The sequence below is a fragment of the Lepidochelys kempii genome, chromosome 7, assembly GCF_965140265.1.
Source record: "Lepidochelys kempii isolate rLepKem1 chromosome 7, rLepKem1.hap2, whole genome shotgun sequence".
Lineage (NCBI taxonomy): Eukaryota > Metazoa > Chordata > Testudines > Cheloniidae > Lepidochelys > Lepidochelys kempii.
The window spans coordinates 93,056,046-93,070,822 of NC_133262.1; the positions used below are offsets into that span (position 1 = coordinate 93,056,046).

The 14,777-nt window shown below is 41.5% G+C and overlaps 1 protein-coding gene across 8 annotated transcripts in view; it reads left to right on the forward strand.

The window, feature by feature from the left end:
- Nucleotides 1-14,777, forward strand: part of TNKS2 (tankyrase 2) — a 70,249-nt gene that overhangs the window by 15,637 nt on the left and 39,835 nt on the right. For all 8 annotated transcript variants that reach the window (XM_073353836.1, XM_073353834.1, XM_073353839.1 and 5 more), the window contains 5 exons: nucleotides 1,605-1,671; nucleotides 8,770-8,956; nucleotides 9,722-9,843; nucleotides 14,251-14,342; nucleotides 14,428-14,506. In XM_073353836.1, coding sequence (XP_073209937.1) covers nucleotides 1,605-1,671; nucleotides 8,770-8,956; nucleotides 9,722-9,843; nucleotides 14,251-14,342; nucleotides 14,428-14,506 — 547 coding nt within the window. The remainder of the gene's footprint in view (nucleotides 1-1,604; nucleotides 1,672-8,769; nucleotides 8,957-9,721; nucleotides 9,844-14,250; nucleotides 14,343-14,427; nucleotides 14,507-14,777) is intronic.

A 14,777-nucleotide genomic window follows, 5' to 3' on the forward strand; every position in this document is an offset into this window, starting at 1 on the left:
AGCTTGGTGGGGTGGGGGTCAGAGTGCAGCTAATTGTTAGTTAGTGGTGTGGGGGTCTGGATGTGGGGGCTCAGGTTGGTACAGAGATTGGGGCATCAGGGTGGGAGTATGAGTCCAGAGAGCTCAGTGGGCAGTGGTCTGGGAGCAGGGATGGGGGTCTGGAAGCAGGGGGTCTGGGTGCAGACGGCTCCAGATGCAGGGGTTGAGGTTCAGTGGGGTGGGGTTCGGGTATGGAGGGCTAGGGGGCTTTCTGGATATACCAGGTAAGGCTTGGCAGGGGTGTCTGGGTATGGGAGGTCCGGATGCACAGGAGTTGGGTGGATGGGGGAGCAGCTTCCTGTACAGTGACCCCCTCCCCCCACAACTGAGAAGTGATGGGGGCAGGAAGCAGGGGAGGATGCTGACCTTCCTGCAGCTAGCGGAAGTTTCTGGGGGTGGGTCTGACACAGCCCCAGCCACTCCTTGTAGGGGAAGAGGAAGTCCTGTCCTCTCCTGTCTCCAGCCCAGCCAAGACTAGCAGCTGATCTCCATCCCCCAGTGATTTACCTCTCCTCCAGATGCCTGAAACTTGTACCTGCGCTGCTAGGGAGTGGTGCTCTTGCAGCTTCCCCTTGCTTCCCTGTCAGAAAGTCATTTTTCTGCAGGGAAGCAAAGAAATCTGTGGGGGACATGAATTCCGCCCACACACAGTGGCACAGAATTCCTGTAGGAGTAATATATTTCTAAGCATTCACTTAGCATATAAGGAACTTTTGCTATTGCTAAGTATAGAAATGCTAATTGAAACATGGTAAATTCATACAAATTTACAGAAAATATTTAGTCTCTAGAAACCTTTTTTAAACATCATGAATAAATAGGCTGAAATTATAGAAAATAGAATCTTAAGTCTTTATTCCCAACATATCACTTCAGGATGGATAGAACAGCTGCCAGATCAAAGGGTTGCAAGGCCCTTGTAAACTTGAAACCTTTGTCAGTCCATTGCTACCCTTGCAATGATAGAGTTTCCTGGCTGTCTAAATTACATTACGTGCTTCTCCAGCTACCAGAACAGGATCAGGAGGGAGCAGAGGTGGCTTAAACCATCTTAGTTTTCCCTCCCTGTGGAGGCAAGGTCTATACTGTGTTCTTAGATGTATAGTACAGAACCTTGCTCAGTGATATTAACACTAAACCAGTCAGACTTCTTTAGCATGCTAAAGAAAAGAGATTGTGCAACAAAACTTTTTAGGGATAAAGGAAAAATTACTGTCTTCCTTGAAATAAGTTCTCCCAATACAGTGCTTTCCACGTAGTGTAATTACTGTTTAATTTCATAAAATCTCTGGAACCAAGTCACTTACAACAAATACAATGCAATTTCCATGTGATTATGGAATTCATTGTGCAATTTATTGTATGTTAAACAGACATTGATTTCAATAACTTTGGAGGTTATTGTCTCATATCTCTGTTTTCCCATCACTTTTCAGTGGGATAGCTGGGTTTTTTAATTTTTAGAATTGATAGAAAGCTACATATTGTTGTTTGTAATTTACTGAGTTTACATACTTGTAACCCAAGCGCATATAACATGTTTCTCCCTCCCCCCAACTGCTTAGAGATTTGGTGCCACTTCACAATGCCTGTTCCTATGGTCATTATGAAGTAACAGAACTTCTAGTAAAGGTTGGTATTTAATTTCATTCCTCTTTCAAACTGGGTGAAATTCTTCTATTGTGAATTTTTTCTGTTTTTTGAGTGTCACTTATCTTCTTGTATTTAAAATCATTTAAAAAAGACAGGCAGAGTTGGTAGGTTAATTTGATATATGTACACTCACTTCACTCTCCTGCCCAGAATAAGTTAAAGCATGCCCTGTAAAGCTTGTTATAGAAATGCACTGCCACTTTAAAACTTGAACTGTTCGTATCAAGATGGAGTTGCAGTGGAAGTCAGCATTTGGAAATACACTTTACTTTTAAGTTATGGAGGTGTCATGATGGCTTGTAAGATTAGTGTAGGGCTAGAATTGTTAGGGTTTTAAAATATTGTAGAAATACCGACCCAATAGTTCTAGCACTCTAGATGTAAACAAAGATTTAGCAAAGCTTTTTAAAAAGTTGTTGTCTAAAGAGATAATTTGTAAGCCTTATTCCAGCCCTGTACAAATTAAGGCACCAATCCTGAAACTGTTTGCATGCAGGCACAACAATGCATATCTGTGGAGTCCCATTGAAGCCACAGGGGCTCTGCATTGACACAGCAATGTGCTCACACAAATTTGCAGAATTGGGTCTTGAAAAGAGTGACATTCATCCGTCTCAGACATATTTATTGTTTATAATAAATCAGAAATATTTATTGTTTATAATAGTCTCTGAGCCTGGAAAATATTCCCTCAGAGCCTACAGCTAGATTTGTTACAGTAATTATCAATCAGATGGAGATAAAGGAAAGAAAAAGAAAAAAATACATAGGAAAAATGATTAACCTTAACTACTTGTGTTTATATATTCTGTATATACTCCAGACATAACATTTAAACAATTAGCAATCTTTACAAATTTTATTGTATCTAGAGAATATAAAAATTAGTGAACTAAAATGTTGAGAGATGGCTCTATTTGCACCAGTTCTGACATTTTGAACTTTTTTCTTAACTTCAGCCACTGATTAGTTTGCAGGGTTATTAAAAACATCCTTTTGGTCTCCAGTTCAGTGGTGCAGCGTTGGGGCCTAACTACAGAATCCTTACTACCCCTTGTGTATTATCTGCTTGCATGGAAACTCTATCCTTACAAACACACTTTCCTTCCCTGCTATCCTCTTTTGTACCCTATATTGAATGTTTATAGGCACTTCCTGTTTCTTCAATAAAATGTGAGAAGAGCGTCCTAGAAGTGCTGGCAAGACACTTCTGCGCACACTCACACAAACCCTCTCTCTTACAGGAGAAAGCAGAGCATGAAGGGCCCATGAAAAAATTCAAGTTATATTTGAGATTGCAAATATTCATTTAATGTTGAACCGCTGAAAAAGTCATCAGTCTCATGTGGAAATGAACAGTACTGCCTTCACTCTGACCCTGTGTCATTGCTCACAAACCTCTCTGCCCCACTCCCACCTCCCCAACTAGGAGAGAAGTGTATCTAGTTTCATTGCATGAGTGACTCAGAATATCAGGGGTGGCATGGTATTTACCAGAGGTGGTTTTTACCAGTAAAATTGTGGTTTTTTACACCCCTGGGAAAAACTAATTAGTCCCAGTTTAAGGCATTTTCTGTTTTAAAAACTGCTTCATAATTGCACGCAATTTTAGCTAAGTTTTGGTTAATAAGGTAGGGTTGTACAAATAAAAAGTAAATTGCAGTAGGTGTCATGTAATTATAATACTGAACATGGGAATGTCTGTCTACATTTTGGTGTGGTATTTTCTCAAGAAAGTTATACATGTCATGATTCATATTTCAGTTTTTAATGTTATATAAATATTGAAAACATTTGATTATATGAAACGATAGTCGTGCAGAGTTGTAGGCTTGAAGCATTAAGCAATCAGAAGAATGCAGAATTGCAGACTACCAATTCAGGTCCATTTGATCATGCTGCATTCTGTAGCAGAAGACCTACTTTGATACAGTGGATAGATGGAACCTAATCCTCAATTTTGAATGGATGTACCCAAAGTTTGAAAAAATTTGTTCTGTGCTTGGTGAAACTTGCTGGATGCTGATGCAATTATTTTTCTCAGTTTCCCAGTTTAAACTAAGTTTTAGATAGTATTTACCAGTGCCCTGTCCTAAACAATTTTTTCCCAGGAAATAGCCTTGCTAAAACTTGAAGTAGTTTAACTGGATTATTTTACTCTTGTTGTTGGTCTTATCATCATAAATTGTAAACTGAAACATCTAAACTGCATTCAGTAGTTCAAAATACACTTATGCAGGTGTGCACCTGTGTTTACATTATAGCACTTCTTTCTTGCCTTCTTTAAGAATGTAATTAGACCACTATGAAAAGATAGGTTTCCACAGCTTTTCCAGAATACACCATTTGGTGTATCAAATGTCATGTTGTATTCTGAGACTAACATGGATGCTTATATCTGGGCGTACAAAACTTTTAAGAACCAAACCAATACTTAGGGTCATACCAGATGGTGGTGGTAATGCTTACATAATACAGTAGAACCTCAGCGTATCAAACACCAGAGTTATGAACTGACCAGTCAACCACACACCTCATTTGGAACTGAAAGTACTCAATTAGGCATCAGCAGAGACTTAAAAAAAGCAAATACAGTCTAGTAATGTGTTAAATGTAAACTACTAAAAATAATAAAGGGAAAGCAGCATTTTTCTTCATACTGAAGTTTCAAAGCTATATGAAGTCAATGTTCAGTTGTAAACTTTTGAAAGAACAAGCATAACGTTTTATTCAGAGTTACAAACATTTCAGAGTTACAAACAACCTCCATTCTCTAGGCATTTGTAACTGAGGTTCTACTGTATATACATGTTAAAAAAATGGAAATTTCAAAAATTCCTTGACTTCACAAGCAAGCAATATAAAGAGGATTTTTGAAGTGTTCTTATAAAAAATTACATTGAAATGTCTCTATCTTAGACACAGATGTTACAGTTCTCCATAATGGAAAGCATAGGCATGGCATCAGACTTAAGGCTTATTGGATGACTAAAACTGCATTTGCATGTTTAAGATTTTTAGGTTTAACCTTAACTTGGCACTTACAGGATTTTATTAAAACAATATTTTAAATATTTTTCTCCTTAAGTAACTGCTAACTATTTAAAACCTTAATTTAGCTTAGATTTTTACCTGGAGTTTATTTTATAGTGTAAAATTTCAGGTAAGTATAGAAGTATGTACAGAATGACTAAATTTTTAGGAGAAAAATATGTAACTCAAGTAGATACAAAATACAGACTCTTTTGTCCTGGGCATGTCACAACTTTATTTCTAATCCGAAACTACTACATTTTGATGATTTGTGGGGGAATGAATCTACAACTCGTTTTAAATGTGTATTTTAAAACTAGTTAAAAGTTCAAACTATTGAATAAGTATTTTCTTGCTGTGTTAGCAGATTTATGTTGACTGACAATTTGTAACAAAGGAAGTGCTTCTCAGCATTTGAAGGCAAGTGACAGGATGAGGATTAGTGTTGCAATAGACTTTGTTAACCTTTTTTGTTACATAACAAAATACTAATGTCTAAAAAATGTGACTCTTAGTAAATATAAGTTGCCTTAAAGCAACTGAGTTTCTAAACATTTTCTTGTGTTCACAGACTGATTTATCATTTTGTCAAAAACTGTCAACTTCCTCTTGGGAAATGGTAGCTGTTACTTAGGCTAAAGAACCATTCAGTTATGTAGACAATAATGATGGAAGGATGATAATATAGTGGTGATCATAGTGAGAGGAAAGATGATTCAGTGGCTAGAGCTAGCCTAGAGTTTGGGAGACCTAGGCTCAATTCTTTGCTCCAACTCTGGCTTTCTTTGTGACCTTGTGCCCGTCACTTAGGGCTTGTGTACCCTTAAAATGCTACAGCGGCATAGTTGCACCACTGCAGCGCTTCAGTGTACACCAGCGGTTGGCAACCTTTGGTATGCGGCCCATCAGGGTAATCTGCTGGCGGGCTGTGAGAAGTGTTTAGGTTGACCGTCCGCAGGCACGGCCCCCCACAGCTCCTAGTGGCCAAGGTTCCCCATTCCAAGCCACTGGGAGCTGTGGGGTGCTGTGCCTGTGGACAGTCAACCTAAACACAATGTCTTGCGGCAGGCCAGCAGATTATTCTGATGGGGCGCATGCCGAAGTTTGTCGACCTCTGGTGTAGACACTACCTATGCCAAATGGAGGGGTTCTGTTGTCATAGGTAATTCACCTCCCCAAGAGGTAGGATTCTTCTGTCGACCTTAACTTGCTGACAAGGATACTGTGGGAGACCGTGTCAAAAGCTTTGCTAAAGTCAAGATACAATACATCCACTGCTTTCCCTTCATTCACAGAACCAGTAATCTCATCATAGAAGGCAATTAGATTAGTCAGGCATGACCTTCCCTTGGTGAATCCATGCTGACTGTTCCTGATCACTTTCCTCTCATGTAAGTGCTTCAGGATTGATTCTTTGAGGACCTGCTCCATGATTTTTCCGGGGACTGAAGTGAGGCTTACTGACCTGTAGTTCCCAGGATCCTCCTTCTTCCCTTTTTTAAAGATTGGCACTACATTAGCCTTTTTCCAGTCATCCGGGACTTCCCCCGTTCGCCACGAGTTTTCAAAGATAATGGCCAATGGTTCTGCAATCACAGCCACCAGTTCCTTTAGCACTCTCGGATGCAACTCATCCGGCCCCATGGACTTGTGCACGTCCAGTTTTTCTAAATAGTCCCTAACCACCTCTTTCTCCACAGAGGGCTGGCCATCTATTCCCCATGTTGTGATGCCCAGCACAGCAGTCTGGGAGCTGACCTTGTTCGTGAAGACAGAGGCAAAAAAAGCATTGAGTACATTAGCTTTTTCCACATCCTCCGTCACTAGGTTGCCTCCCTCATTCATTAAGGGGCCCACACTTTCCTTGGCTTTCTTTTTGTTGCCAACATACCTGAAGAAACCCTTCTTGTTACTCTTAACATCTCTCGCTAGCTGCAGCTCCAGGTGCGATTTGGCCCTCCTAATTTCTTTCCTACATGCCCGAGCAATATTTTTATACTCTTCCCTGGTCATATGTCCAACCTCCCACTTCTTGTAAGCTTCTTTTTTATGCTTAAGATCTGCTAGGATTTCACCGTTAAGCCAAGCTGGTTGCCTGCCATACTTACTATTCTTTCGACACATCGGGATGTTCTGTCCCTGTAACCTCAACAGGGATTCCTTGAAATACAGCCAGCTCTCCTGGACTCCTTTCCCCTTCATGTTAGTCCCCCAGGGGATCCTACCCATCCGTTCCCTGAGGGAGTCGAAGTCTGCTTTCCTGAAGTCCAGGGTCCGTATCCTGCTGCTTACCTTTCTTCCCTGTGTCAGGATCCTGAACTCAACCAACTCATGGTCACTACCTCCCAGATTCCCATCCACTTTTGCTTCCCTTACTAATTCTTCCCGGTTTGTGAGCAGCAGGTTAAGAAAAGCTCCCCCCCAGTTGGCTCCTCTAGCACTTGCACCAGGAAATTGTCCCCTACGCTTTCCAAAAACTTCCTGGATTGTCTATGCAAAGCATAGCTATGCTTTAGCAAAGCTTTTGACACGGTCTCCCACAGTATCCTTGTCAGCAAGTTAAGGAAGTATGGGCTGGATGAATGCACTATAAGGTGGGTAGAAAGTTGGCTAGATTGTCGGGCTCAACGGGTAGTGATCAATGGCTCCATGTCTAGTTGGCAGCCGGTGTCAAGTGGAGTGCCCCAAGGGTCGGTCCTGGGGCCGGTTTTGTTCAATATCTTCATAAATGATCTGGAGGATGGTGTGGATTGCACTCTCAGCAAATTTGCGGATGATACTAAACTGGGAGGAGTGGTAGATACGCTGGAGGGCAGGGATAGGATACAGAGGGACCTAGACAAATTGGAGGATTGGGCCAAAAGAAATCTGATGAGGTTCAATAAGGATAAGTGCAGGGTCCTGCACTTAGGACGGAAGAACCCAATGCACAGCTACAGACTAGGGACCGAATGGCTAGGCAGCAGTTCTGCGGAAAAGGACCTAGGGGTGACAGTGGACGAGAAGCTGGATATGAGCCAGCAGTGTGCCCTGCAATGGCATTTTGGGATGTATAAGTAGGGGCATAGCGAGCAGATCGAGGGACGTGATCGTTCCCCTCTATTCGACATTGGTGAGGCCTCATCTGGAGTACTGTGTCCAGTTTTGGGCCCCACACTACAAGAAGGATGTGGATAAATTGGAGAGAGTCCAGCGAAGGGCAACAAAAATTATTAGAGGTCTGGAACACATGAGTTATGAGGAGAGGCTGAGGGAACTGGGATTGTTTAGTCTGCAAAAGAGAAGAATGAGGGGGGATTTGATAGCTGCTTTCAACTACCTGAGAGGCAGTTCCAGAGAGGATGGTTCTAGACTATTCTCAGTGGTGGAAGAGGACAGGACAAGGAGTAATGGTCTCAAGTTGCAGTGGGGGAGATTTAGGTTGGATATTAGGAAAAACTTTTTCACTAGGAGGGTGGTGAAACACTGGAATGTGTTGCCTAGGGAGGTGGTGGAATCTCCTTCCTTAGAAGTTTTTAAGGTCAGGCTTGACAAAGCCCTGGCTGGGATGATTTAATTGGGTATTGGTCCTGCTTTTGAGCAGGGGGTTGGACTAGATGACCTCCTGAGGTCCCTTCCAACCCTGATATTCTATGATTCTATGACCTATCGCTGTCTGCACTGGGATTTAGGTCATCCTAACTGCGCCACTCAGGTTTGGATTTTTCACACCCCTGAGTGATGTCATTATGCTGACCTAATTTTCTAGTGTAGACTAGGCCTTTAGTTTCTTTGTACCTCACTTCCCCATCTATAAAATGGGGATATTAATACTGCCCTACGTCACAGGTGTGTTGTAAGGATAAATTCATTAAATATTATGAGGCACTCTGATAGTATGGTAATGGGGACTGTAAAAGGACTTACAATAGATATTTCTGAAAAAAATATCTTGGAAACTGTGTGCATGTATATAGTTATATATTTATCTTGCTGTCTGCTTTGTGGCAATTAATAATTGCAATTTTTCTTTAATAGTCTCCTTTGTTTTTGTAACTTTCCCAGCATGGAGCATGTGTAAATGCTATGGATCTGTGGCAGTTCACTCCTCTGCATGAAGCAGCTTCTAAGAACAGGGTGGAAGTGTGTTCTCTCTTGTTAAGTTATGGTGCTGATCCAACACTGTTGAACTGTCACAATAAAAGCACCATTGATTTAGCCCCAACACCTCAATTAAAAGAACGATTGGCATGTGAGTATAAAGTGAATGTGAAAATGAATAGGATAGATGGCATTTCATAGCTCATCTACAATTGATTAGTTTTTCTTTGTAATGAGTGCCTTAAGTTTCATAAACAGTATCACACTGATATTAAGTTGGGAAGAAAGTGTTTACATTTTGAAAACAATTGTGTAATGCCTGCCTGAAGATTGTATTATCCTAAAACATGAAATAGTCTCAAATATATACAACTAACGGGCCCTTTTGAACATAGGTTTAAAAACTGATTTTAGTTACTATTCAACAGTCTTGTGGCTGTAATGGCTTGTGTAGATTTTTCTTTCCTAGAATCCTGTTTTCTTCCTGCTGCTTCCCCACTTCTCCCTATGATCTTTCAAAAAACGTATTCCCAGCAATATCATTTTTCTCTTCAGCAAAGGTCATTTGAACAAAAAAATCCACCAGCATAATTACTTAGAACTATGAATACATTTGTTTTGAAGATGAAATGCTATCACTTTCTCTCAACTTCTGAATTGGAGAATTGGGACATGAGTTCTGTCTGGCATAGCTAAGGAATCCTCATGCTCAGCCTGTGCATGGACAAAGTAGCAATTTTCTGGAGTATATAGAGTGCTGGGCTACATCATATAATGAACCTGTGTACAGTAAATTACTAGAAATGGCTTTCTAAAGTCTCTACCATGCACTGAGAGCAGGATTTCCCCTACTAGAAGCGAACAATCCCTTTAATACTTTCCAGACCAGATTAAGAATATAATCTTTCTTTTCTAGATGAATTCAAAGGTCACTCCTTGCTACAGGCGGCACGAGAATCAGATGTAGCTCGCATCAAAAAATATCTATCTTTGGAAACAGTGAATTTCAAGCATCCTCAAACTCATGAAACAGCATTGGTAATATTTCAGATATATTAGTGATTTAAGATGTTAAGATGCTAAACTAAATATGTTGGGCAATGCTTTAAAACACACAAATTCCATTTTCTGAGAACCTGACATTGTAAAGACTGGCAAGTCAACTGTAGTGTATAATAAGTTAAGATAACACATCTAGAGTGTCCTTTGTAATTTAAACTTTTCACATTCCTGTCAAGTCTTGCAGGATAATTCTCTGCTACTATATCAGTGAAAGGTTGTAACGAATTTGTCTATTTTCTCTAGGTTATCTATACCACTGTCATTTGTCTCAATCCACTGAATACTTGAGTTTCTAAGTTTTCTTCTACATATATTAGCTTGCAATTTTTTCAGGTTGAACCACACTTACTGTATGCTCCTATTTCTAATCTCTTCAAATGGCTTTTGTAGTTCTATCCTTGTATGTGTTCGTTTCACTTTTCAGTGTAATTTCATATGAATGTTTCATCAGTGAGTTGAAAGAATAAAGATAAGCTAAGTCTAATGCCAACTGCTGCAGCACTGCAGTAGGCAGCTTTCTCTCTGCCTGTATTCCTGACACAGCCATTTATCCTAATTTTGTTTTGCTTAGAATCCAACCAGTTTTCAATCCATATGAAAAGTGTTTGGCACCTTCATCTAGTAATTTTAGTAATTGTTAAAATAAATCAGATTTGTGTGGCTTGATCATTACAAACTCATGCTTGATTCCCACTCTTGCTCTTGATTACTTTATTCTGATAGTTATTATACGTTGAGGGAGACAGAGAGGAAATGGCAAACAAAGTAAAAGGAAAGGGAGATGAGGAAAGAGAACAGAAAATGGTATTGTGTAATATCCTTTATATGGCCCATGGTACAAAATTCACGGCCATGAAAAATGTGTCATGGATCATGAAACTGGTCTTTTGAGTTCTTTTACCCTATATTATACAGATTTCACAGGGGAGGCTAATGTTTCTCAAAGGGGTCCTGACCTAAAAAGGGGTTGCACGGCGGGGTGAGTCACAAGGTTATTTTAGGGGGGGTCTTGGTATTGCCACCCTTACTTCTGCGCTGCCTTTAGAGCTTGGTGGCTGTTGGCCAGGCACCCAGCTCTGAAGGCAGCGCAGAAGTAAGGGTGGCAATACCATACGATGCCAGCCTTACTTCTGCACTGTTGCCTTCAGAGATGGGCGGCCGGAGAGTGTGGCTGCTGAGGGCCTAGCTCTGCAGGCAGCAGCACAGAAGTAAGGGTGGCAATACGGTACCATGCCATCCTTGCTTCTGCACTGCTGCTGGCAGTGGCTCTGCTTTCAGAGCTGGGCTCCTGCAGTGCCGCTGCCAGCAGAAGTAAGGGTAGCAGTAACGCAAACACCGTACGATAACCTTGTGACCCACCCCCCACCTCCTTTTTGGGTCAGGACACTTACAATTACGACATTATGAAATTTCAGATATAAATATCTGAAATCAAGAAATTGACAATTTTTTAAATTGTATGACCTTGAAATTTAGTAGGGTCCTAGGTATGACCTAGTTACAGTTCCTGAAAAGAGTTGTTTCCAGAAATACTGGATTACATGGTCCAGATTCAACTAATGTAATTCCCTTGCCCTTTTTCTTGTACCAGGGATGAATTTAGTCTAGTAAATCTATGCAAATATTAAGAGCCTGAAACTAGATTTCCTAATATAGTTATATAAATAATAATTAAATACATTTTGTTGCTAGCTATTTGAGTAATTTTATAAGTTCAGCCTTCAAATCTAAATCTCACTATACTGATTCTCAAATCAAAGAAATAAAATGGGTAAAATCCTGGCTCCATTGAAGTCAATGGTAAAACTCTCATTGATTTCACTGAGGCCAGGATTTCATCCAATATGTACAAATTATTGATCCATCTTTGTAATTAACATAGATTTCAAGATTCTCAAAGTCCTTCTCAAAGGTCAGGGGTCTCAAACATGCGGCCCACAAGGTTCTTTTGTGCGGCCTACTAAGCTCCCTGCGCACCCCCTCCCACGTGCACCTCTGCGTACCCCGTGGCACCGCGAACCCCGCACCGTTCCCTGAAGCAGCCGGAACCATGCCCCTGTGGCTCTGGGATGGGGCAGGGGGCTCAGTGTGTTACTCTCGCTTCCAGGCAAAAACACGCTGCTCCCCCCCCCCCAGCCCCCCCGGCAGCTCCCATTGGCCGGGAACAGGGAACCGCAGCCAGTGGGAGCTTCAGGGGAGGTACCTGGAGGAGCAGCAAGAGCAGCACACAGAGCTGTGTGCCGTAGCGCAGGCCCTTCCCCCGGCGGGACGTGGTTCCGGCTGCTTCCTGGACTGGAGCAGAGCAGAGAGGTGCGGGGCCAGGGCGGGCAGGCAGCAAGCCTGCCCTGGCCCCAGTGCGCACGGGAGCTGCTCTAGATAAGTGGCGCGGGGCTGGAGCCCGCACCCCTCCTGCACCGCACACCCCAACTCCCTGCCCTGAGCCTCCTGCCGCACCCCGCACTCCTGCGCCCCTGCCTGCAGCGCCCTGCACCCCTCACCCCTCCTGCACCTCACATCCCAACTCCCTGCCCTAAGCCTCCTGCTGCACCCTGCACACCTCCTGCACTCCCTGCCCTGAGCCCCTTGCCGTGCCATGCACACCTCCTGCACCTCAACTCCCTGCCCTGAGCCCCCACCACACCCTGCACCCCTCCTGCTCCCCCTGGGGACAGGGAGGGGGGCGGGGTTGGGGTGGAGACTTCGGGGAAGGGATTGGAATGGGGGCAAGGAAGAGGTGGGGCAGGGGCAGGGCCTCATGGAAGAGGTGGAGTGGGGGTGGAGCCAGGGGCAGCAAGGGTGGGGTGTTAATGATGTGGCCCTTGGGCCAATGCATTAGTACTCATGTGGTCATTTGAGTTTGAGACCCCTGTCCTAGGCACTGTTATACCAAACTTTGTCCACCTCAATTAAGTGGGCTATACTGAGAATCTTCTCCCATACACTAATATTAGAGTTTTTAGTTGATTTTTCTTTTGGCTTGGTATCAGTCTTGGTATTTTTTTTATAGGTTATCAATCAGACATACAAACATAACTCTTTGATAGTTATAGACCACACACATCTCAACTCCGGGTTGCTAGTTATAATTTTCTATTCTGGAACTGTTAAGATGGAGACAGACCAGCTTGTGGTTAATTGTTGGGGTGTAGGAGTACAGGTGATCTAAAGGTAAGGTGGGAAGTCCAGAAATTTTTGTTCTGTTCCCTCTGGTCCAGATGCCCATGTGACATTAAGCAAGTCACTTAATCACTCTCTGCCTGTTTCCTGATCTGTAAAATGGAGATATTTGCTTTACTATAAATATTGAGACTAAGGCCCAGATATTTAGACATTGCTGCGCTCAGCGTTGCAGCACCTAAGTCTCCTGTTCAAAAGGGATTTAGTCACTTAGGAGCCAAAAACTCTTTGGCCATCAATGGGATTTTGGCTCCTAAATCTCTTTTGAACATGAGACTTAGGCTCATAGATCTGTTAGGTGTTGCAACTCTGAGCACAGCAACACCTGAATACCTTTAAAAATGGGCCTAAATTCCTTGTTTTAAAGCACTTTGAATCAGTTTCATCAAAGTGCTCATATACCTTTCATGTATTTATGTGCCATTTCTAGAACCTATGCCTCTGATTATTAATATATTAATTACTAAATCCCTCAGGAGTAAGATACTATGTAAGCTTAAAAGTATTGAAGGCTGCTCTGTGATTGAAGTAATCAGTAGGACTGTTCTCCAAGCTAATCTAAACATAGAAGGACAATCATATATACTAATTGTTCTATTATTGCAGTAACATCCCTGAGGTACAGTGACAGTCTTCATCAGCCGTTTAGTTGGACAGAAATCATGGCATTGTAATAGGATATTGTTACAGGATAATGTCTCCCACTTTAAAAGTGTTGCTCCCAAACTCATGTATCAACAATAGATCTGCAGTATCACGTTTTCCACTGGTGAGAGAGGACTCTATCCTTAAGATATTTTCTCTTCTCAAATGTAACTTCTTGTTACCCAGTTTGTCTAATTGCAGTTATATTAAGCTAATAAAGGAAATATAGAACATGTTATCTGCCTGTTTTTCAATTTACTGGTTCTGTGTTCATTAATTTCCCCAACATTATTATATTATACCGAGGTCAGAATAGATAGACCTTCTAGCCTTAGAATCTCTGACTTAGTGTTAGAAATTTAGTTAAATGTTGTGTTGGAAAGCTATGGTGCAAATCCCTGAACCCATATGTAGGTCCCATTGAAATTAATAATACTCTGCATGGGTCTGTTCTAGCAATTCCTGATACAGGATCTTGCTTTAGTTTGCCAGTCATTAGCAACTAATAAAATGCTATATATAACGAGATCATTATTAATGCTGCAATTTTGAAATATTTAGCACTGTGCTGCTGCATCTCTGTATCCCAAGAGAAAGCAAGTCTGTGAATTACTTCTGAGAAAAGGAGCCAACATCAATGAAAAGACAAAAGAGTGAGTGCTACTGATGGATGCTATTAATTGTTCAGGATAATTTTATAGCATACAACTTAACTGTAATTTTTATTTTTTAATAAAGCTTCTTGACACCTCTCCATGTGGCATCAGAAAAAGCTCATAATGATGTTGTTGAAGTTGTTGTGAAGCATGAAGCTAAGGTATGAATTACTTCCTGTATTTCTTTGGCTAGAATTATCTATAAGATGTAACACTGTAGCACAAAGATGACAGACTGCAGTTGTAAATTCAGCATTGTGCATAGAATTAGTTTTGTAAGTATACATGTTTACATATGCAAGACAGAGAGATGATATACACACTCGTATAGAACTATGTTTATCGACTTCATACATTTTGTCAAGTTTTAAAAGAGAAAACAGTATAGTTTTACTAATTTCTACTACTTTCACTAAGTACAGAAAAAAGATG